The sequence below is a fragment of the Pongo pygmaeus genome, chromosome 8 (genome assembly GCF_028885625.2).
Source record: "Pongo pygmaeus isolate AG05252 chromosome 8, NHGRI_mPonPyg2-v2.0_pri, whole genome shotgun sequence".
NCBI classification, from domain to species: domain Eukaryota; kingdom Metazoa; phylum Chordata; class Mammalia; order Primates; family Hominidae; genus Pongo; species Pongo pygmaeus.
In genome coordinates this window covers 26,159,433-26,183,416 of record NC_072381.2, presented here as the reverse complement: position 1 = coordinate 26,183,416, position 23,984 = coordinate 26,159,433, and the positions used below count along the sequence as shown (strand labels likewise).

General features: G+C 35.4%; 1 protein-coding gene across 3 annotated transcripts in view; it reads right to left on the bottom strand.

Annotated features, from left to right (window-relative positions):
* Positions 1–23,984, bottom strand: part of MYO3A (myosin IIIA) — a 271,671-nt gene that overhangs the window by 230,543 nt on the left and 17,144 nt on the right. For all 3 annotated transcript variants that reach the window (XM_054436017.1, XM_054436018.1, XM_063669682.1), the window contains exons 3-4: positions 22,854–23,038; positions 20,150–20,284 (exon numbers count right to left, since the gene is read on the bottom strand). In XM_054436017.1, coding sequence (XP_054291992.1) covers positions 20,150–20,284; positions 22,854–23,021 — 303 coding nt within the window. In that variant the 5' untranslated portion in view covers positions 23,022–23,038. The remainder of the gene's footprint in view (positions 1–20,149; positions 20,285–22,853; positions 23,039–23,984) is intronic.

The window sequence follows — 23,984 nt, the reverse complement described above, 5'->3', positions numbered from 1 at the left end:
GAAAATTAAAGCCTAAGAGTACTCTTGAAAAGAGTGAGATTTTGATAGTTACACTGAGGCTGATAACTCCATGAGAGCAACAAGCTAACCACACACTGGACAGCTTAGCAAATAGAATTTTTTTTTTTTTAATTTATACCTTTTGAAAAAAAATTTCACTTTAAGTTCCAGGATACATGTGCAGAATGTGCAGGTTTGTTACATAGGTATACATGTACCATGGTGGTTTGCCTCACCTGTCAACCTGTCATGCAGGTTTTAAGCCCTGCATGCATTAGGTATTTGTCCTAATGCTCTCCCTCCCTTCACCCCCCACCCCCCAATAGGCCCTGGTGTGTGTTGTTCCCCTCCCAATGTCCATTTGTTCTCACTGTTCGACTCCCACTTATGAGTGAGAACACGTGGTATTTGGTTTTCTGTTCCTGTGTTAGTTTGCTGAGGATGATAGCTTCCAGTGTCATCCATGTTCCTGCAAAGGAAATGATCTCATTCCTTTTTTATGGCTGCATAGTATTCCATGGTGTATATGTACCACATTTTCTTTATCCAGTCTATCATTGATGGGCATTTGGGTTGGTTCCACGTCTTTGCTATTGTAAATAGTGCTGCAATAAACATATGTGTGCATGTGTCTTTATGGTAGAATGATTTATAATCCTTTGGGTATATACCCAGTAATGGGATTGCTGGGTCAAATGGTATTTCTGGTTCTAGATCCTTGAGAAATTGCCACACTGTCTTCCACAATGGTTGAACTAATTTACATTCCCACCAACAGTGTAAAAGCATTCCTATTTCTCCACAGCCTCGCCAGCATCTATTGTTTCTTGACTTTTTAATAACTGTCATTCTGACTGGTATGAGATGGTATCTCATTATGATTTTGATTTGCATTTCTCTAATGATCAGAGATGTTGAGCTTTTTTCACGTTTGTTGGCCACATAAATGTCTTCTTTTCAGAAGTGTCTGTTCATATCCTTTGCCCACCTTTTGATGTTTTTTCTTGTTTCTTCCTTGTAAATTTGTTTAAGTTTCTTGTAGATTCTGGATATTAGTCCTTTGTTGGATGCGTAGATTGCAAAAATTTTTTCCCATTCTGTAGGGTGTCTGTTCACTCTGATGATAGTTTCTTTTGCTGTACAGAAGCTCTTTAGTTGAATTAGATCCCATTTGTTGATTTGGGATATTGTTGCAATTGCTTTTGGTGTTTTCATCATGAAATCTTTGCCCATGTCTATGTCCTGAATGGTATTGCCTAGGTTTTCTTTGAGGGTTTTTATGGTTTTTGGTTTTACATTTAGGTCGTTAATCCATCTTGCATTAATTTTTGTATAAGGTGTAAGGAAGGGGTCCAGTTTCAGTTTTCTGCATATGGCTAGCCAGTAGTCCCAGCACCATTTATTAAATAGGGAATCCTTTCCCCATTGCTTGTTTTTGTCAGGTTTGTCAAATATCAGATGGTTGTACATGTGTGGTGTTATTTCTTAGGTGTCTGTTCTGTTCCATTGATCTATATGTCTGTTTTGGTACCCGTACCATGCTGTTTTGGTTACTGTAAATTCAACATCCCCTCATGTTAAAAACTCTCTATAAACTAGATGTTGATGGAATACATATCAAAATAATGAGAGCCATTTATGACAAACCCATATCCAACATCATACTGAATGAGCAAAAAGGAAGCATTCCCTATAAAAACCAGCACATCATGAGGATGCCCTCTCTCACCATTCCTTTTCAAAATAGTATTGGAAGTTCTGGCCAGGGCAATCAGGCAAGAGAAAGAAATAAAGTGTATTTGAATAGGAAGACAGAAAGTCAAATTGTCTCTGTTTGCAGATGACATGATTCTATATTTAGAAAACCCCATCACCTTGGCCCAAAAACTCCTTAAGCTGATAAACAACTTCAGCAAAGTTTTAGGATACAAAATCAATGTGCAAAACTCACAAGCATTCCTATACGCCAACAATAGACAAGCAGAGTGGCAAATCATGAATGAATTCCCATTCACGATTGCTACAAAAAGAATAAAATGCCTAGCAATAGAGCTAACAACGATGTGAAGGAACTCTTCAAGGAGAACTATAAACCACTGCTCAAGGAAATAAGAGAGGACCTAAACAAATGGAAAACTATTCCATCCTCATGGATGGAAAGAATCAATATCATGAAAATGGCCATACTGCCCAAAATAATTTCTATATTCAATGCTATTCCCATTAAACTACCATTGACGTTCTTCACAGAATTAGCAAATAGAATTTTTAAAAAGGAACAGCTAAGAAGAACTCTCCTGGAATCAAAATGAACCTCAAAGCTAGCCACAAAAAGTACTCCTGTAAGGAGGCTGCAACTTAATTGAATCAGATTGTGAAACAATGCATGCCCCAGGACACTGCTGGAAACAACAGAGGAATCAGCTGACAATTAGTGGAGCCTAATAACTGGGGGTGGCACCAACAGAGGCAGACAGCTTAATAGAAAGACCAGGGAATGAAACAGTCATAGAAAAGCCCTGTTAAAACCACTGTCATTCCAGGGTGATTGTGCATATGCCCTAAGCTGTGCTTGCTGAAGAGTGACATCAAAGGCTTCATAGATGGGGAAAATAGATTTTACTAAAATATTCCAGCCAAGTCACTAAACAAACAGGCAAACAACAAGTTCCCCATCCAGGGGACTTAGTACAAAGACTTCTTATAATAATTCAAGCAAATTTTCTGAAATGTCCAGTTTTCAACAACAATAAAAAATAAGACATGCAAAGAAACAGGAAAATATCATCCGTACACATGAAAAAAAGAAGGGCTTGTGAGCAGGCCCAGTCATTGGACTTAGTGGACAAATATTCCAAAGCAAAGATATAAATATGTTTAAAGAACTAGAGGAAATCATGCTTAAAGTAGCAAAGAAAGGTTTGATGGTAATGTCTCATCAAATATGGAATATCAATAAAGAGAACACTCATCATTCATAAAAAAAGAACCAAGTGAAAACTATAGATTTAAAAAGTACTGTAATGGAAACGAAAATTTCACTACAGGGACTCACATATTTGAATTGGGATTATGAAATATGAAAAAAAGAAGAAGGAATGAGGGTAAATGAACAGTCTCAGAGAAATATAAGCATACATGTAATGACAGTATGAGAAGACAAGAGAGAGAACAAGCAGCAGAAGAAAAATCTTTGAAGAAGTAATGGCTGATAATTTTCAAATTTAATGAGAAGCATTCAGGTAGCTCAATGAACTCAAATAAGATAAATGCATGTAGTCCCAGCTACTCGGGAGGCTGAGGCAGGAAAATTGCTTGAACCCGGGAGGCGGAGGTTGCAGTGAGCTGAGACTGCGCCACTGCACTCTAGCCTGGGTGACAGAGTGAGACTCTGTCTCCAAACAAACACACAAACAAAAAAAGATAAATGCAAAGAGGTCCAAGCCAGTCACATAATAGTAAAAAGGTTGAAAGCCTATAATAAAAGGAAAATCTTGAAATTAACAGAAGAAAAATGAATTGTCACACATTAGGGAACTAATAATGTTAACAACTGACTTCTCATCAGAAACTACGTAGGCCAGAAGGCAGAGAGATGACATATTCAAGGTGCTAAAGGAAAAAATACCTCACTAAGACTATCATACTCAGCAAAACTCTCTCAAAAATAAAGGAAATGAAGACATTGCCAGGTAAACAAAATTGACAGAACTCATTGTTAGCAGAACCAACTTATTAGAAATACTAAAGGAAATTTTTTAGAATGAAAGTAAGTGATCTCAGTGCTCTGGATCTACACAAGAAAACAAAGAGCACTAGTAATGATAATTATTTTATTAGAGAAAAATGAAGATATACTGTAAATGCGTATTTCTTCCTTTTTCTCTTAACTTATTTAAAAAGCAATTGTATAAAACACTACGCATATAATTGTATTGTTGGGCCTACAATATACAGAAATGTGACATATTTAACAATTGCATAAGAGAGGTGGGTTGGAGCAAAGCTGTACTGAAATAATCACACCAGGCAGGAACTCAAATTCACAGGAACAAACTAAAAGAACTGGAAACATTAAATAAGAAAGATAACAAACTATAATTAAATACTTGTTCTTCTTTCTTCTGCTTTTCTTTAAAATATAAAAAAAAATGCACTGTTGTACTATTTACTGATATAATATGTATAACAATACAGCATGAAAATGAAAAGGGAATAGAGCTAGAGAAATAATATTTCTATATCTCTGCAGAATTAAGTTAGTATAAATATTTGACAGAATTCACCAATGAAGTCATTGGGCTTGGTATTTTCTTTGTGGAAAGGGTTTTAATTATTAAATTTCTTTTATTAATATAAACTATTTGTATTTTCTATTTCTTCTCATATCAGTTATACAACTCATGTCTTTCCAGAAAGACCCAAGACACTAAATTACCAAACTTATCAATATAAAGTTGTTCATAATATTTCATTAATATCATTTGAATGTCCATAAGTTCAATAATTTTCCCCATTTGATACTTAATATAAATAATATGTATTTTCTTACTTTTCTCTGGATCTGTCTAAAGAGATCAATTTTATTTACTTTATTAAGAGACAACTCTTCCTTTCATTCTATTATTTTTATTTTTTATTAAAGTGATTTCTACTATTATCTTTATTACTTCTTTCATTTAGGTTATATTGGATTTAATTTGCTTCAATTTTATTAACTTCTTAAGGCAAAAATCTATATAATAGATATTAAATCTTTTTTTTCTAACATACATTACAGGGAGGTGCAAATGCCCTTCTAGGCACTGCTTAAATGCATTCTACACATTTGATAAGTTGTATTTCCATTATTCCAATCAAAATATTTTCACATTTTTCTTTTGATTTCCTCTCTGATCTAAAGTCTGTTTTTGAGGTGTGTGATCTAATTCCCAGGTATCTGATAGTTTTTCTTGTATTTTTATTTTATAGATTTTAATTTAATTCCATTATGGTCAGATAATACTCTTTTACAATTTTGACTCTTTAAAACTTGTTGGTATTTGTCTTATGGTCCAGAATATTTAAATTTTATGTATCCTCAAATAATTTTCTACTTGTTTTATAAATTACTGAGGAAATGATTTTGAAATTTCAATATTGAGGATATGACTATTTCCTTTTTCATTTCTCTTAGTTTTTGACACATATAATTTTAAAGCTTTGTTATTAAGCACACACAAACTAAAGTTTTCTCTTCTTGATGAATTGAACTTTTTGTCATTATGAAATGTCATCTGTCTCTGATTATACTGCTTGTCTGGAAGTTACATTGCCTTATATTAAAATAGCCATTCCAACTATTGAAATGAATAAAATGAATGTTTTCATTGTACAGCTTTTCCATCTCTTTACTTTCAATCTATCTGCATGTTTCTATTCAAAGTGTGTTTATAGTTGGGTATTACAATCCAGTCTCATAATTTCTCCCTTTAAATTGTATAGTCTAAATCATATATACTTAATGTAATTATAAATATAACTGGGTTTAAATTTACCATATTGCTCTATTTGTTTCTATTTGTCTCTTCTTTATTCTCTTTTCCTACTTTCTTTGGGTTGAATATTTTTAGAATTCCATTTTGTCCTCCACTAGCTTATTAGGTATACTTCATTTTATTTTTTACCAGTTGCTTTAGGGTTTACAACATGCATCGTTAACTTATCACTATCTACCTTAAAATAACATACCACTTCACATATAAGACACTTTAATTGTATAACTAGTCCCCCATTATCCATGGATTATATGTTCCAAGACCTTCAGTGGATACCCAAAACCACAGATAGTACTGCACCCTACATATACTATGCTTTTTGCTATACATATATCCTATGATCAAGTTTAACTTATAAACTAGGTACAGTAAGAGATGATAACTACTAGTAAAATGGAACAATTATAACAACATTCCAGCAACACTACTCCTGCATTCTGGGGCCTTTTTTTTTTTTTTTTTTTTTTTTTTTTTAGAGATGGAGTCTTGCTGTGTCACCCAGGCTGGCTGGAGTGCAGTGGCACAATCTCGGCTCACTGCAAGCTCCACCTCCCGGGTTCACGCCATTCTCCTGCCTCAGTCTCCCGAGTAGCTGGAACTACAGGTGCATGCCACCTCACCCGGCTAATTTTTTGTATTTTTAGTAGAGACAGGGTTTCACCGTATTAGCCAGGATGGTCTCAATCTCCTGACCTCATCATCCGCCCACCTCGGCCTCCCAAAGTGCTGGGATTACAGGTGTGAGCCACCACGCCTGGCCTGGGGCCATTATTAAGTAAAATAAGGGTTACTTGAACATGAGCACTGCAATACTATGACAATCTGATAACCCAGATGGCTACTAAGTCACTAATGGGCAGGTAGCATATACAACACAGATATGCTGTACAAGAAGATAATTCACATCCTGGGTGGGATGAAGCAGGACCACATGAGATTTCATCATGCTACTCAGAAAGGCACACAACTGAAAACGTGAATTGTTTATTTCTGGAATTTCCCATTTAATATTTTCAAACAGTGGTTGACCACAGGTGACTGAAATTGTGAAAAGCAAAACCTTGGATAAGGGTAAACTGCTTGTACTTCCAATTTTCCTCCTCTGTCCCTTTGCTATTTATATTCGTTATAACTTCACAATATAGAGTTATAATTGTAGTTCTAAAAAGCGTTTTTTCTTTCAAAGACACAAAAAGTATAAAATCAAATGTTTCATATCTGCCCTATATTTACCACTGATGGTGATTTTTATTCCTTTCTGTAGGTGTGACTTTTCACCTGGAATCATTTTCCTTCAGCCCGAAAAATGTTCTTTGACACTTTTTTATAGTGCAGGTCTCTGGCAGTAAATTCTTCATTTTTTCATTTGACATAAATGTCTGTTTTTATTTTGTCTTTATTTATGAATAACATTTTCACTGAATACAGAATTCAAAATTGAAAGGACTTTTCTTTCAGTCCTTCAAAGATGTCATTCCATTGCATTTGATGACAAACCAGTGGCCATTCTTATCTATGACCCCTAAATGTAATGTGTCTTTTTTCTCTTGCTGCTTCTATAATCCTTCTCATTAGTTTTCAGCATTTGGATTATGACATACCTCAGTGTGACTTTCTTTCTCATACTTGAGTGATTTTTGACCTTCTTCAGCTTCTTAGTGCTCAGCAAATTTAGAAAAATTTCAGCCATTATTTAAATATGATATCCTCCACCCCCTACACCCGCCATTCTCAGGCTGCAATGACACATAGGTTAGACTACTAGGTAATGTCTCATAGGTCACAGAGACTTTTCTCTCCAGCCTTATTTTGACAACTATGCTTCAGTTTGAACAGCTTAAATTTTCCTGCCTTCAAGTTTACTGATCTTTTCTCCCATATGCCTAATGTGCTGTTAAACCTGATTCTTATGAATTTGTCATCATATATATTGTATTTTTAAGTTTTAGAAGTTCTATTCAGTTCTTATTTCTATATTCCATTTCTTTCAACATTATGTTCATGTTTTTCTTTAAATCGTTGAACATATTTATAACTATTTTAAAGTACGAACCAGCTAATTTCAACATCTGTTACTTCTGGGTCTGACTCTATTGACTGATTTTTCTTCTGATAATGGGCTGCATATTGCTGAATCTTCACATATCTAGTGATCTAATATTGGAGATGGATATTCTTAGTGTTACATTATTGAATTGTAGATTTTGCTGTCTTCTATTAATAAATGTTGAATTTTGCTCTGGCAGGCAGTTAATTACTTGTGGATCAACTTGAACTTTTCAGGTAGCTCTTATTCTAGGGCTAGTTTAGTCCTTCCTCTAATGTATAACCTTTTTGGAGGGTCTCTATTAAATATCTCAGGTGTTCAGTGAAGTTTCCCCATTTTGGTTGGTAGTAACTCAAGCACCTCTCAATCCTGCACTAACTCCAGTAGTTGTGTGGATTACAGCCCTACATTGATTCTTTCTCTGGTAATTATTCTTTGCCCAACTGCCTGAAGTCACACTCTACATATATCTACCTGGGTTTTCAGTTAAATATTTTTATGTACTTATTTAGATTGTGTAGATAATCTTTATGTAGATTTTCAGAGCTTTTTTCTGCATAACTTCCTCTTCTCTGCACAGTCCAGTCACTCTGCCTTTCCAATTTCTTCAGTTCAGCAAGAGTTGCTTTGATCTCCTTGGGAACAGCTTCCTTCCGCCTGTGCTCTGGAAACTGCCTCTAAGAATAATGATGAGGTAATTGTAGTGTTCGCCTCATTTATTTCCTTTTATCAATGTCCAGTCCTAAGTCTCTTTTCCAATTTTTAGAAAGTGTTGTGTTTTTAAAAATATGTTTTGTCCAGCTTTCTCGTTGTTTATGGTACAACAGCATGTCAATACCTGGTCTGTCATGCCAGAAGCAGAAGCCCCAGAATGTTTTTATGTATACTATAATTTGAGAACCTCTGATAGAGTTTCCTGGACTTTCCTTTCGTAAGAATCACCTTTGTGCTTGTTTAGAAAACCACAGTTTCCAAGACACCATTCTTGCAGTTTTTGCTGCAAGGGGTTCAAGATACTGAGATTCCTTTCATAAAAGTAGTTTGAAGGCTATTTCAAAGAATAAAGGCACTAAAACTGGTCAGTTTTTTTGTTTGTTTTCAGGTAGCAGATTAAAATGCTGCCTCCTCGCATAGTACTTCTTTGACTACTCTTTTCATAAAAGGTTTTCTCTTTCCTATTCTATCAATGTCCCCTTTTATATTCTTCATAGCACTAATAAACACAAATAACCACTTTTAAATTTAGCTTTAAATTGTCTTTCTCCACCACTAGACAGCAAGCTCCATGATGGCAGAGTGTCTTGTTCTCTATTGAATATCGAGAACGTACCAAAATGGCTGGTGCAGAGTAACAGATTACTATTTATAGAATAAATAAATTACTAGATGAATAAACTTGAGTTCTGTAAACTTACGCACACACGTAATAAAGTGACAGAGGTCATCTTTTCACATGCTATGGAAGGTACCTCTTCAAAGTTTATCGTGGCTTCAGGGTTTAGAAACCAGGGAGCAGGGGCAAGATGGCAGAATAAAAAGTTCCACCCATTATTCCAGTCCCACCCCCTCGCAAGGACACCAAGTTAATAACTATGTACACAGAAAGAAACACCTTCTTAAGAACTGAAAATCTGGTGAGCACCCATAGTATCTGGTTTTAACTTCATATTGCTGAAAGAGGCACTGAAGAGAGAGAGAGAGAGAAAAAAAAAACAGTTCTGAATCACCTATACCACCCCTTCCCTACCCTGGCAGCCAATGGGTGGTGCCCAGAGCTTCTCTGGGTGCTGCAGGAGGGAGAACACAGCAATTGTGAGGCATTGAACTCAGTATTGTCCTGTTAGAGCAGAAAGGAAAAGTAGGGCAAGCTCAACTGACGCCCAACCACAGAGGGAGCATTTAAACTCAGCCTAGGCAGAGGGGAACTACCAATTCCAGCAGTCTGAACTTGAGTGCCTGCAAACCTCGCTACAGAGGTTTGCAGGTTTGCACTCTACGTATTCAAGTAAACTTGAAAAGCAATCTAGGCCATGAGGACTACAAATCATAGGCAAGTCCTAGTGCTGCACTAGGGCCCAGAGACAGTGGGCTTGGGGATCACGCAATGAACTGAGACACCAGCTGGGGCAGCCAAGGGAGTGCTGGCATCACGTCCCTTAGCCCCAGGCTGCACAGCTCAAGGCTCCAAAAGAAACCCCTCCCTTCCCCCTGAGGAGAGGAGAAGGAAGAGTGGCAAGGACTTTGTCTTGAATCTTGGATACCAGCTCAGCCACAGCAGGATAGGGCACCAGTCAGAATCATGAGGCCCCCATTCCAGGCCCTAGCTCCCAGACGACATTTCTAAACACACTCTAGGCCAGAAGGGAACCTGCCACCATGAAGTAAAAGACCCAGTGCAAAAGAAAATATCCTCAAAGGGCAAATCTAAGAGTTACTGGCCTTAAAGAGGAGGTAGAGAGAGACAGGTGTAGAATGTTTATTCAAAGGAATAGTAACAGAGAACTTCCTAAACCTAGAGAAAGATACCAATATCCAAGTGCAAGAAGTTTATAGAACACCAAGCAGATTTAACCCAAAGAAGACTACCTCAAGGCATTCAATAATCAAACTTCCAAAGGTCAGGGATAAATAAAGGATCCTAAAAGCAGCAAGAGAAAAGAAATAAATAGCATACAACGAGGTTCAATACTTCTGGCAGCAACTTTTCAGTGGAAACCTTATGGGCCAGGAGAGAGTGGCATGACATATTTAAAGTGCTGAAGGAAGAAAAAAAACAACTTTTACCCTGGAATAATATATCCAGTGAAAATATCCTTCACACATGAAGAAGAAATAGAGACTTTGCCAGACAAACAAAAGTTGAAGGATTTCATCAATACCAATCCCGTCCTACAAGAAATGGAGTTCTTCAGTCAGAAAGAAAACAAAATTAATAAGGAATAAATAATCACCTGATGGTACAAAACCTACAGGTAATAGTAGTACACAGAGAAACACAGAATATTATAACACTGTAACTGTGGTGTATAAACTACTCTTATCCTATGTAGAAAGACCAAATGATGAACCAATCAAAAATAATAACTACAGCTTTTCAAGACATAGTATAATAAGATATAAATAGAAACAACAAAAAGTTAAAAATCAGGGGACAAAGCTAAGCTAAGATGAGTTTTTATTAGTTTTCTTTTTGTTTGTATATGCAAAGTGTGATATGTTCATCTTAATTTCTATGAAATATATTAATGTACCAAATTCTGGATTCCAATAAAATACTAATAAAATATTAATAAAAACTGGGACTACCACCTAATAGACATTTTCTAATGTGTGCTTTTGTAGTGTGTAAAATTTTCACATTCCTTTTCCAAAGTGTAAACTAGAAGTATTTTAAAGGTATTATTGGTGTATAATATAATTGGCTCTTTCAGGTATACAGTTTGATGTATTTTAGTAATCATATAGAATCATGTAACCACTAAATCAAAATATAGAACACTTACTTCACCCTAAAATGCTTTAAAACTCTAGGGGGAACACTATAGCACACTAGTAATGCAACCAACAATAAATCTATGATAACAGAGAAAATAACTTACCAGAAGAAATGCTTTAATGTGTTCAATAAAAATCTATGAATTTATTAAATAGCAAGACATCACTGGTCACCTCATATTTTCTTACCTCTGAAGTAACACTATGAACGTGCATGCCTATTCAAAGAAGTTGCTTTTTCCAGCACTGAAGTACAATTAGGAAAGAAAGAGATGTAAGAGTTATATATATTATGTATATATTTCCTAAGTTAGAAGAGTATAAAGAAGTACATTTAGGCCATTTTTCTATCCTGCCCTTTAAACAAACAAACAAAAAATGAAACAACTCTAGGCAATTGGCTGTCTGTTCTATTGCAAGTACACCAAATAATAACCTTTTACATGAGAGCTGGGAATGGTGGTTCCAGCCTTAAGAACACAAAAGGAACCACACTGTGAGTCTGCTACTCCACTGCAATTGTGAACTGCCAAAGGGAAGAAGGAACAATTCTGTGCTATCTAACGAACTCAGCAGCTCAGTTTCTCACTCCTGCCCTGTTTCTCCTGACCCCTCACAAATATACAAGTCCGCAAAGGCTTTATATTCCCTTCTGCGTACATGTTATCTCCAGGGCAGCAGCATTAAAGGGTGAATAGCTGAACAAACAGAAAGCTCACATTCATTGTAACTTATCTTCTTTCTATCATCCCATGTTTCCTTTCCTCAAGGCAGGCCTGATATTACTAACTCAATGTAAGTACAAAAACAGAACAACCAATAATGCATGACACATGAAAGTAGTATTTATGTCTATAAAAACCACTCTGATGACCGAAAATGTGCATTTGAGAGGCTTTATGACTATTTACTGAATTTTCGTGCTTTGAAATACCACCTGTAATTGGCAGTCTTTAGTCTCCTGAAAAGGATATAATTTCAAAGAGAAAAATTGCTATAATTGGGGAGCAATGAGAAAAAGCAATGTCACTATTATGAATGAACAAATCAGGACCAATTCAAATGAATAATAGAATGTAGTCTGTAGCACCACTGTGAAAGGAACAATTATAGCTAAGATTGGATTATGAGGGAAAGGGTCTTTTAACAGAAAGATGTCCTAACTCTGAATTTTGGATTCATTATGGCTGAAGGCACACTAAGCAAACAGCTCCTGAGGGAGAAGCCCAGATTTCCTTACCTACTTAAAATGTGGTTGTTCATCCAACCAAGAAGGGGAAAATTACAATTAAATCTCAGTTCTCCCCTTTGTGTCCATCAATAGCAAATGCCTTATATGAGACTGATTGAACTCAATTTTGATTCTGTTTTATGGTCTCCCGGTTCAGGTAGGAAGCATTTGAAGAATCCTACCCCAGTCCTCATCTTCCCAGCTCCCCTCCACCCTTGATACTGATCCCCAACAGTAGATATCAGGGGTAAAAGGCAGTACAAAGTCAAAAGAGGTATTTACATCTCACTAAACAAGTCAGTCAAGAGATGTGATAGCAACAGGCAGAAAGGAATATATATAAGGTATTTCAAAATGAGGCATAGGTAGAAACAAACAGAAAACATTGGTTCTCCCTTTATGTCTACATCATTAGGAAAACCTAAAATACTGAATGACAACAAAAGTCCCCATAGATGTTCTATAAAAAACTAAATCAGTTTCCACAGCATAAAACTTCATTCAAGTGTATAACTGGAAATTCAGAGGGCCAGCAACTAGTGCCCTTTTACTAACCTGGGTACCATTTAGATTCTCAAAATAAACATGCAGAGAATTAAGATGAAAATAACTCCTAAACAGAGTCCTTATATATCATTCATGCTCAAAAACTTATAAAATAACAAAATGAGGGTAAAATAAAGAAAAGAGAAAAATCATATCAGAAAGCAAAAGAAACAATTTTAAAATTGTAACTAGAGAAAACAGACTGCCCAGCAAGATCTGGCACATCGTTATTCTTAGGATTTCAATTCTGGATTGAAATATAAGTAAAGTGATTTTTCATTGTGAAAAGCATCTCACAGGAGTTTCTCTAGGCTTGTATGGCCATCCACACACACCAGGCTTAGAATGAGGACAGTAACTCATTGCTCTGGTACATCCCCTCCAGTACTCACCTTCTGTATGTAGATTCACATTAAAAGCCTAGCACTGTTAACGTGATTCTCTGGGTAACATTACAGCCACTGCCCCCTTTTGGTACCATCATGCAAAATAATTTAACTGGACTTTATTACAGTAAGAGGTATAATTAGCAGTCATGTTGTACTACAAAGCGTTGATGCCACAAGCCAATTTTCTGAAAGTGCCTCTAAAGCAGCATCTGCACCATTCATGTTTATAAATCAGGTAATTGTACATCTAGCCACTTATGTGTATATGTGATTAGTCTAATTTACATATGCAAATCAATTATCTTATATACAGTTTGCCAACTTCTTGCTTTCCTTAGCCTTTTCTTTCCCCCCACTTTGTAAATTCAAGTAGATCAGATTTTGGAAATAACATTTTATTAAACTAAATTTATTCTTTTTTTCCAAAGCCATTTAGAGATATTTCCAATATCTCCATCAGATAATAAATTATAAGGACAAAATTCAAATAAATTGTAGCGACTCTACTGATTCATTATATCTGGATGTTGATTTACTTATAAGATATTCCCAAACATTTTAATCAATCCAACTCATTTTTATCAATCTGCTCTCTCAAAAAAACATTTAACTAATAGCAGGAGTTTCCAACTGTCTCCTAATTCCAGGTGAGAAATGCCAAGATATTAGAATAGGGATTTAATAGGCATAATAACAATGAATGATCTCATTCAATATTTTTAAGCTCTAGGAAAAGATTTACACCTTATTTTGTTGTCCATTTAGGCCAATATTAGACAGAATACCTGAATCTCCACTTAAACGCACATCTGCCAATGATTCTATACATGGAAGAAAAATTAAAAATTCATTATTGAAAATGTTTTGAAGGATACAAACAAAAATTATATTCAAGATTACATCAAGGATTTTGTGCAGCAGTACTTCTCAAATCTGCAAACACAAACAAGAATTAAACTCTAAAGTTATCCATTAATGTAAGGCAAAATGGTTTAGGTTCATAATTTATATTATATTATTTGGTAACTAAGTTTAGATGAGTAAAAGTATAGCTTTGCTTTTATATGTAATTTTGCTAAGAATACAAACCTATCTTAAACTAGAGAAATAAAAAATGCAGTTGACCCTTAAACAACAAGGGTTTGAACTGTGTGGGTCCACTTATATGTTAATTTTCTTCCTGTGCCAACCCTGAGACAGCAAGACCATCCTCTAATTTTCTCCCACCTATGCCACTCCTGAGACAGCAAGATCATCCTCTCCTTTTCTTCCTCCTCCTCAGACTATTCAATGTGAAGATGATGAGGACAAAGACCTTCATGATGATCCACTTCCACTTAATGAACAGTAAAAACATTTGCTCTTCCTCTTGATTTTCTTAATAACATTTTCTTTTCTATAGCTCATTTTATTGTAAGAATGCAGTATATAATACATATGACATAAAAATATGCATTAATTGACTGTTTATGTTATCAGTAAGGCTTCTGGTCAACAGTAGGCTATTAGTAGTTAAGTTTTAGGGGAGTCAAAATTTATACTTCGATTTTTCAGTGCAGGAGATTGTCATCCCTAACAATAAAAGTTGGGGTCAACTGTAATATTGAAATCATAGATAAATTGTCTTTTTTTAAAGGACACACATGGCCATTTAATTTTGTAAAATAATATACAGCATCAGATGATGAAAGATTTTTGAAAATACTATTATACATTTTGAAAGTCTCCAGAGTATAAAGTTGGCAAATGAAATATATAAATTTATTTCCTCTTACTCATGAATCTCCATTAAAACACTAGTAAAGGAATAAAAAATTATAATCACAAAGAAAAAGAGGACAGAAAAAAGAACAGCACAGAGCAAAAAAATTCAATAAATTTTGCAATATGGAAAGCAGATAAGCAAGCAGTAACTGATTTAGCAATGCAGAGGAAGCCACAAACTAAGATCCTTTGTGTGGTTCTTTTGCGGTCACCTGAACAGATTAACCCAGAGAGTGCTAGGGAATAGTAGAGGTGGAGAAGCAGTTGAGAGGAGCAGGGCAGAAAGCAAGGGGTCATTTGGAAGTCTTTAATCAAAAGACTCGAAACCCTCTTATCACATATACAAAATATCAACATTCAGAAGCCTGCCTGAGCAGTACACACACACACACACACACACACACACACCCAGGTTAAGAGACACGAAATTTTGTTCCCTGCTGACACTGAACTGGAGGGATTCAAGATTTGGTGACATTAGCAAAATGGGTAATCTGGGAGAGGCACAAATTACTACATAATGTGCCAAACACAGAAAGAAACTTGGAAAGAGGAGGCCAAGGGATCCAGGAACCAGTGGTTCCATCAAAGTGGGCAGCAGGGAGATATCAAAGAGGTCAGACACATGGCAGGTCTCCAAACAAGACTGGGAAGATGAAGAGCTCCAAAAGTGTAATGAACAATATTGCCAAAATTAAGAACATGGATTACTAAATGAGGCAGTGTAGAAGCTCAGCCATATTTCTAGTTACAGCAATCACAACACATCAAAAGTGTGGACCTGCTCAGGAGAAGGTGGCACCACTAAACTGGAGCTATGTTTTTATTGCTTTATCTCATAAACCCTTTGAAACTATCTGTTTTTTATTACTCAAGTGAATGTATTTACTTTGAAAAACATAACAATGATTAAAACTATCTGAAGTTACATTAAGTAAGAATATAGGATAATTTCATAAGTAATACTGTCAACAAATTTAAACATACAAAAAACATACACTCCTATTCAACATAGTATTGCAAGTCCTAGCCAGAGTAATCAGGCAAGAGAAAGAAATAAAGGGCATCCAAATAGGAAGACAGGAAGGCAAACAATCCCTGTTTGCAGAAGACATGATTCTGTATCTAAAAAACTCCATGGTCTTGGCCCCAAAACTCCTTAAGCTGATAAACAACTTCAGCAAGATCTCAAGATACAAAATCAATGTACAAAAATCACTAGCATTCCTATACACCAAAAACAGTCAAACTGAGAGCCAGATAAAAAACAATCCCATTCAAAATTGCCACAAAATGAATAAAATACGTAGGAATACAGTTAACCAGGGAGGTGAAAGATCTCCACAATGAAAACTGCGAAACACTACTCAAAGAAATCATATGACACAAACAAATGGAAAACATTCCATGCTCATGGATAGGAAGAATCAATATCATTTAAATGGCCATACTTCCCCAAAGCAATTTATAGATTCAATGCTATTCTTATCAAACTACCAATGACATTCTTCACAGAACTAGAAAAAAACTATTTTAAAATTCATGTGGAACCAAAAAGGAACCTGAATAGCCAAGGCAATCCTAAGCAAAAAAACAAAGCTGGAGGCATTACACTACCCAACTTCAAACTATACTACAGGGCTACAGTAAACAAAACAGCATGGTACTGGTACTAAAACAGATACATAGACTAATGGAACAGAACAGAGAGCCCAGAAATAAGTCCATACACTTAAAACTATCTGATCTTTGACAAAGCCGACAAAAACAACCAATGGGGAAAGGATTCCCTATTCAATAAATGGTGCTGGGATAACTGGCTAGCCATATGCAGAAGATTGAAACTGAACCCCTTCCTTACACTATATACAAATATCAACTTAAGATAGGTTAAAGACTTAACTGTAAAACCCAAAACTATAAAAACCTTGGAAGACAACCTAGGCAATACCATCCATTCTGGACATAGGAACCAGCAAAGATTTCATGATGAAGACTCCAAAAGCAATACCAACAAAAGCAAAACTTGACCAATGAAATCTTATTAAACTAAAGAGCTTCTGCATAGCAAAAGAAACCATCAACAGAGTAAACAGCCTACAGAATAGGAGAAAATGTTTACAAACGATGCATCTGACAAAGGTCTAATAACCAGCATCTGTAAGGAACTTATATTTAGAAGGAAAAAACAAACAACCCCATTAAAAGTGGGCAAAGAACATGAACAGATACTTTTCAAAAGAAGATATACATGTAGCCAATAGCATATGAAAAAAGCTCAACATCACTGATCATTAGAGAAATGAAAATCAAAACACAATGAGATACCGTCTCACACCAGTCAGAATAGCTATTTTTAAAAAGTCAAAAATAACAGATATTGGTGAGGTTTCAGAGAAAAGAGAATGCTTATATGCTGCTGGTGAGAGCGTAAATTAGTTTAGCCATTGTGGAAAACAGGGTGATGATTCCTCAAAGAACTAAAAACAGAACTACCATTCAACCCAGCTATCTATTGCATTACTAGGTATATACCCAAAGGAATAGAAATTGTTCTACCACAAAGACACAGGCACATGTATGTTCATTGCGGCACTATTCACAAAAGCAAAAACATGAAATCAACCTACATGCCTGTATTAGTCCATTTTCACACTGCTGATAAAGACACACCCGAGACTGGACAATTTACAAAAGAAAGGTTTAATGGACTTATGGTTCCACATGCCTGGGGAGGCCTCACAATCATGGTGGAAGGCAATGCAGAGCAAGTCACATCTTACATGGATGTCAGCAGGCAAGGAGAGAGCTTGTGCAGGGAAATTTTTCCCTTATAAAACCATCAGATCTCATGAGACTTATTCACTATCATGAGAATATCATAGGAAAGACCTGCCCCTATGATTCAGTTACCTCCCACTGGGTCCCTTCTGCAACACATGGGAATTCAAGATAAGGTTTGGGTGGGGACACAGCCGAACCATATCAATGCCCATCAGTGGCAGACTCAATAAAGAAAATGTGGTACATATACACTGTGAAATACTGTGCAGCCATAAAAAAGACTGAGATCATGTCCTTTGCAGGAACATGATTGGAGCCAGAGGCCATTATCCTTAGCAAACTAATGCAGGAACAGAAAACCAAATGTAACATGTTCTCACCTATAAGTGGAGCTAAATCAGGAGAACACATAGACACATAGAGAGAAACAACAGATACCTGACAGTGGAGGGTGGGAAGATGGTGAGGATCAGGAAAAATAACGAATGGGAACTAGGCTTAACACCTTGGTGATGAAATAATCTGTACAACAAACCCTTGTGACACAAGTTTACCTATATAACAAACCTAAAAATGTACTCCTGAACTTAAAATTTTTTAAAAGGAAAAAAAAAGAAAAAAACTACAAAAATGAAGCAAATATGTTAAATATTAAGAATTTTTTTATAGGTTCAAATATTTTCTACAATGGTTATCTATTATTTGTAGAATCATTTAAAAACCATAATGGAGGCCAGGCGCAGTGTCTCACACCTGTAATCCCAGCACTTTGGGAGGTCGAGACAGGTGGATCACTTGAGATTAGGAGTTTGAGACCAGCCTGGCCAACACAGTGAAACACCGTCTCTACTAAAAATACAAAAAAAAAAGTTTAGCTGGGCATGGTGGCATGTGACTGTAATCCCAGCTACTCATGAGGCTGAGGCTTGAGAATCGCTTGAACTCAGGAGGCGGTTGCAGTGAGTTGAGATTGTGCCACTCCACTCCAGCCTGGGCAACACAGCAAGACTCCATCTCAAAAACAAAAAACCATAATAGAAAAATATGAATATAAAGTCTTAATATAATTTATATATGATTATTGTGCCTATTACACTTTGGCTGTGTCCCCTCCAAAATTCATGTGTTGAAACTTAATGGTGAATGTGATATTATTAAGAGGTGGGACCTTTAAGAGGTAATTAGGCCATGAAGGCTTCTTCCTCGTGAATGGGGCTTTAAGATCCTTATTAAAAAGAGGCTTCACACAGTGTTGGGCTCTCTTGCCTTCTGCCTTCTGCCATGTGAGAACACAGCGTTTCTTCTCTCCAGAGCATGTAGCAACAAGGTGCCATCTTGGAAGTGAACAGGCCTCACCAGACAAGTGAACCAGCTGGTTCCTGGATCTTGGACTTCCAGCCTCCAAAACTGTGAGGAATAATTTTCTATTCTTTATGAATTGCCCAGTGTGTGGATTTTTGTTACAGCAGCACAAACAGACTAAGACAATGCCACTTCAGGAAAAGCAATGGAACATTCAAAAAGAAATAAAATACTCAAACGCTAATAAAACAATGATGAACACAATAAATATATGCTGTTATAGTTGTCAAAGGTATCTACTGTCCCTGAATTTGATAAAAGCAATTTTAAAAAATTCTAAAAGATTTTATTAGAAATAACGTTTACCGCACTTGAATAACGTTCAGTGAAAATCAGAAAAATGGAATTATTCTGGGACTGACAGTCACCTTAGCGCAGGACCTGCTAGTACTCCTGCCTTAGAGAGGATTGCTTAAGTGTAAGAAAAACTACTCTCAGGATTGGAAAGGGCAGACTCTACAGCTTTCCTTTAGCAACTTATTCAGTATCAACACCATTTTAAGTAAGTTTTCTTCCCTGTAAATATAAATACCTGGTTCTCTAGCTCAAGTCATTAGCATCCAATAAAGACAGAAAAAGAAAATCATAGCTCACTATTTTTGTCTAATGAAGCCTCAACTTAACATTAATTTTCTCTTATATCCTAGCACCTGGCACAGAGGCTTATCACATGTTAAAGAAACAAAATACAGATGAATAAATAAATATTATAATAAAATCCCTTTTAATTTTTCTGTGGGAAAAATAATCTCAGTTTCTTTAGTCTTTTATTGTGGAGTCATTTCCTTTTAATATTTACTAGTCTTTGTGGCTTTCCTTCAATTTTTTGACGTTTCTTAAGATGGCAAGGCCAAAACTAAGCACAACATTCATGGCTGGTCAGGAGCTTACCAGAATTGTTTTTATGATGTCAATGTTACATAAATAGTATAATAAGTCATTTCAGAACCACATTCTAAGTTTCCACCCACACAAATAATGCTGAAACACTTACCTCAAGAACCAACCACAGCTTGTCTCCATTTACTTTATCTTTCTTAAAGTATATCCCATAGAATCTGACCACATTAGGGTGGTCAGAAAGTGCTTTCAAGATGTTATATTCTGCTTCAATCTCTTCATCAATATCCTAGTTTCAAAAAGTCATAAGAATAGAACTGTGAGAAAAACATGAGTAATGTCAAAGAAACAGATCATAGAATACCAAATACAGAATCTCACTATGTCAAGGTCATAATGGTTTTTACTGTGCTTAGTATTACGTATTGTAATTTCTCATTACATTATTTAAGGGGAGAGATTATGAGTTTCATGCTAATCAAGTGACTCTCAAGTTATTCAAATTTTAAAGTGGATAAATAAAATGTTATTTATTTTATTATAAGTAAACATCTATGGAGAGCTACTCCAGATGATTTTGCTTTTTTGTATTATTAACTTTGTTACAAGGGCAAAGCCATTGACCTGAAATAATAAATTTTAGGACTGGAAATCTGGTTCATCTTGTTTCTTTGGAAAACAGGATATTTAGAATCTATCCAAAAATCAGTCATACAAACAATAAATTCCCACTTTTCCAAAAAACTCAAATAGAGTTAAGTTATAAAAGATTGCACAAAACCTTTAATGATCTAAGGGTCCATTCACCAAAAGAAGAACAGGTTGCTATCTTATCAATCAGAATGAAAGATGGCCACTTAGTCATATTTCTAGAAAATCACATATATATGAAACAATTCACAGAGTAATAAATAAGAGAAAGCCTTATTAATACTGCTTTTACAGTGACATTTAATGCCTATGTTGTTTTATTATAGAATCATGGAATCATAGAGGTAGAAATTTAAATCTGAGCTCTAATTTTAAAGGCATAAAGTTAAGCCCTGAGAAGTTGAAGTCAGAGCTGGTTAGTGTAAAATCCAGATATAGACTCCAAGCCTGGCTACCTTCTCATCTTACTCATTCAACTCCTCTCTTGAAAAGAAAATGACTGATTAAAAATATGTAATAGTAAGACTCTTTTAATTTAAAATAAGCAAATCTTTGCAAGATGTTTGGATGCATTTAAATTTATTTAAGATTATAATCTCTTGGTTATAAATCTTTTTTATTTGACTTGTGACATAATGAAGAGTAAATAAATAATTCTTAGAAAAATACGTATGTACTGTCACAACAATGAAAGCAAAAGGGTAAATTAAGTATAATAGTTATGAAATCAATATTTCATTAAATTGTACTAAATATGATTTATAAGGTTTGTAGGTATACCATATATAAGTAAATTATGAAAGAATAGTGGTTACATAGATTATAAGCCATTTGTTCTCCATTAAGAAGGAAGGGAAAGAGATACACTATGGGGCCAGACAATGGTATTGGGGTGAATTTCTTTCTCTTGCTGCCACATACCTGAATCCCTAATGCAAAGGCCACAGGAAAGAGAGGTATAGTCACTTTGGTAGAACTTAACTTGTACCTCTGTTCCTTCAGTTTAAATGCTTAGAAGTTTCCAAGAGAATGTGAAGACATTCAGCAACAGTTAAGCCTGGGCATACTGAGTCTCATTTTTTTCCTCTAGTGTATTTAATTTATTGCTTTAAAATAAACCTCCCCTACCTTTCTCCTCTGCTCAAAATAATATGGAAGAGTGTAGTTATAATGGGTTTAGCAGAAATAAACTATCAAAAAAAAAAAAAAAAGAAACAGCAACCCTAAGACGAACAAATGGAGACTCAGAGACCTTTTGCAGCATCTCACAGTTAGTAGATGAGTGTAACAAGGACCTAGGACTCTGATGTCATTACATCATTTTCATCATGCCATGCTCCCATCATGTGTGCAAGAGTCTCTTAATTGGAGCAGTTGCTTTCAATAGATGTTTGGGGAGCATCTGATTACTGAGCTCATTCTGGCTCTCCCATGTGCTATGGGAGAGAAATGTGTCTCCCAACAACCTGAAGATATTCTGAAACTGCCAGCTCTCATTACCAGAAAATAGAATCTCAGTAGTCTCATGCTCTTAACAACAGAGAAAAGGTTTGGCAGTTTCGCTTATCACAACTGCTACTTTAAAAAAAAAAAAAAAAGTAAATGGGGCCCCCATTGTGGCCTCCTTTTAGTAAGCAGAGACTAGCAGAGCTGAACATGAAATTTAATTCTTCACAATAAGGAACTTTGCCCTGATTATAAATCCACACCATGTCTGCTTTGGAAACATTTAAGCAAACCCGAAAATTAATTTTCTTTCTCTGAAATAAATTTAATTTTAAAAAGTCTTCTTTAGTTTGGCCTAAGAGAAATACTTCCTGAAGCCTAAATAAACACAGGACGAAAAGAAGATATGGTTAAGATGCCATTTTAGGATTACTTCTAGACCCCTGAGTTTGTTGCATCTTTACAATTTTTCATGTCTAAAATAACATTGAGTCAACTTCAATAATATTGTCGGTTGACAGCTGCATTTTTGTGTGCTTATGCATTTATTCATCAAATGCTTATCGTGCCTTATTACATATATTAAGCACAGAAACTTGGAAAAGCAAATAAGTAGACTTTTCTTTTACATTTATCTTCAAATTGTAACCTGTTTTAGACTGCTATTGTGGTGAATAAATCAAGATAAAATACTTACAGTCTTTTTAAGTGTTTCATACAGATAAAAATAAAGCTAATTAGAAGGAAAAAATATGACTTACGTGAATTGGATCAAGAATTTTGACTGCTGCTTTTTGGCCATTTTTCTTATTCAATACTTTAAAAACTTTCCCGTAAGTTCCTTTGCCAATTGTCTCAGTGATTTCCCATGTATCAGAAGGATCAGGAAAATTATCAAAGATGATTGTTTTTCCAATTAATGGAAACATCTCAAAGGTTTAAATACCTGGAGATAAGAAGTACAGTTTCATCTACATTTGATTGAGGATATCAAATGGCACACACAAACCTATGGGAAATTAGCGAATATTTTCACTGATATGATAGAAAATATTCAACAGTAACCAAACATATTTCAGAGTCACAGGAAATTTGAATTTCATTATCATTTGCAAACATTAATATGAATTTAATAATGCTTTGTAAGCAGGGCTTTATTTCTATGTCCAATCTAGTCTCTTATTAATTGCTGTTAATTCTTTTTAGATTAAAATAAGAGACATTTATATAATTTTGACTTTCTTCTTTATACTCAGGTATCACAACAAATCAAATAATTTTAGAATGAACCTTAGAGAAGATAAAATTCAACTTCCTCACTTAAGCAGATCTTGCATTTTATAAGTGATCATGTTTTATGTCACTTCTCTATGCAAAACTCAATAATGGGTCCTCTACATGGCTTTTAGGGTGAAATTTCCTTAACATAATCTACCAAATTCTTTAAAATATGGCCTTTGCTTAATGTTCTAGCCTCTTCTCTCATACTCTATGATTCAGCTATTTATACCTCAAGGCATTTCTTTCTTGAGGACCTTAATATACACTATTCCTGACCCCCTCTGCCTGTGGCTTCTTTGCTAAATTGCAAAACCTACTTATCTTTCAGATCTTAGCTTAGATACCACTTCATACAAGTGTGACTACTCTCCACCCCATCTGGGTCGCATGCCCCACCTCGGTACTCCAGCAGCACTCTGCGCTGCTGTTATCTGACATCATTACTGTATGCCCAGCAACTGCACAGGGCTGAAATGATTGATTAATTAATTAAAGAATATGGCCAATGAGGTCATTTATTGACATCATTATCAATATTATCAATAATATTGCTATCCTATATCATCACAGGTACCGTTATTGTGATTATAAATCAGATAGCATTTATATAT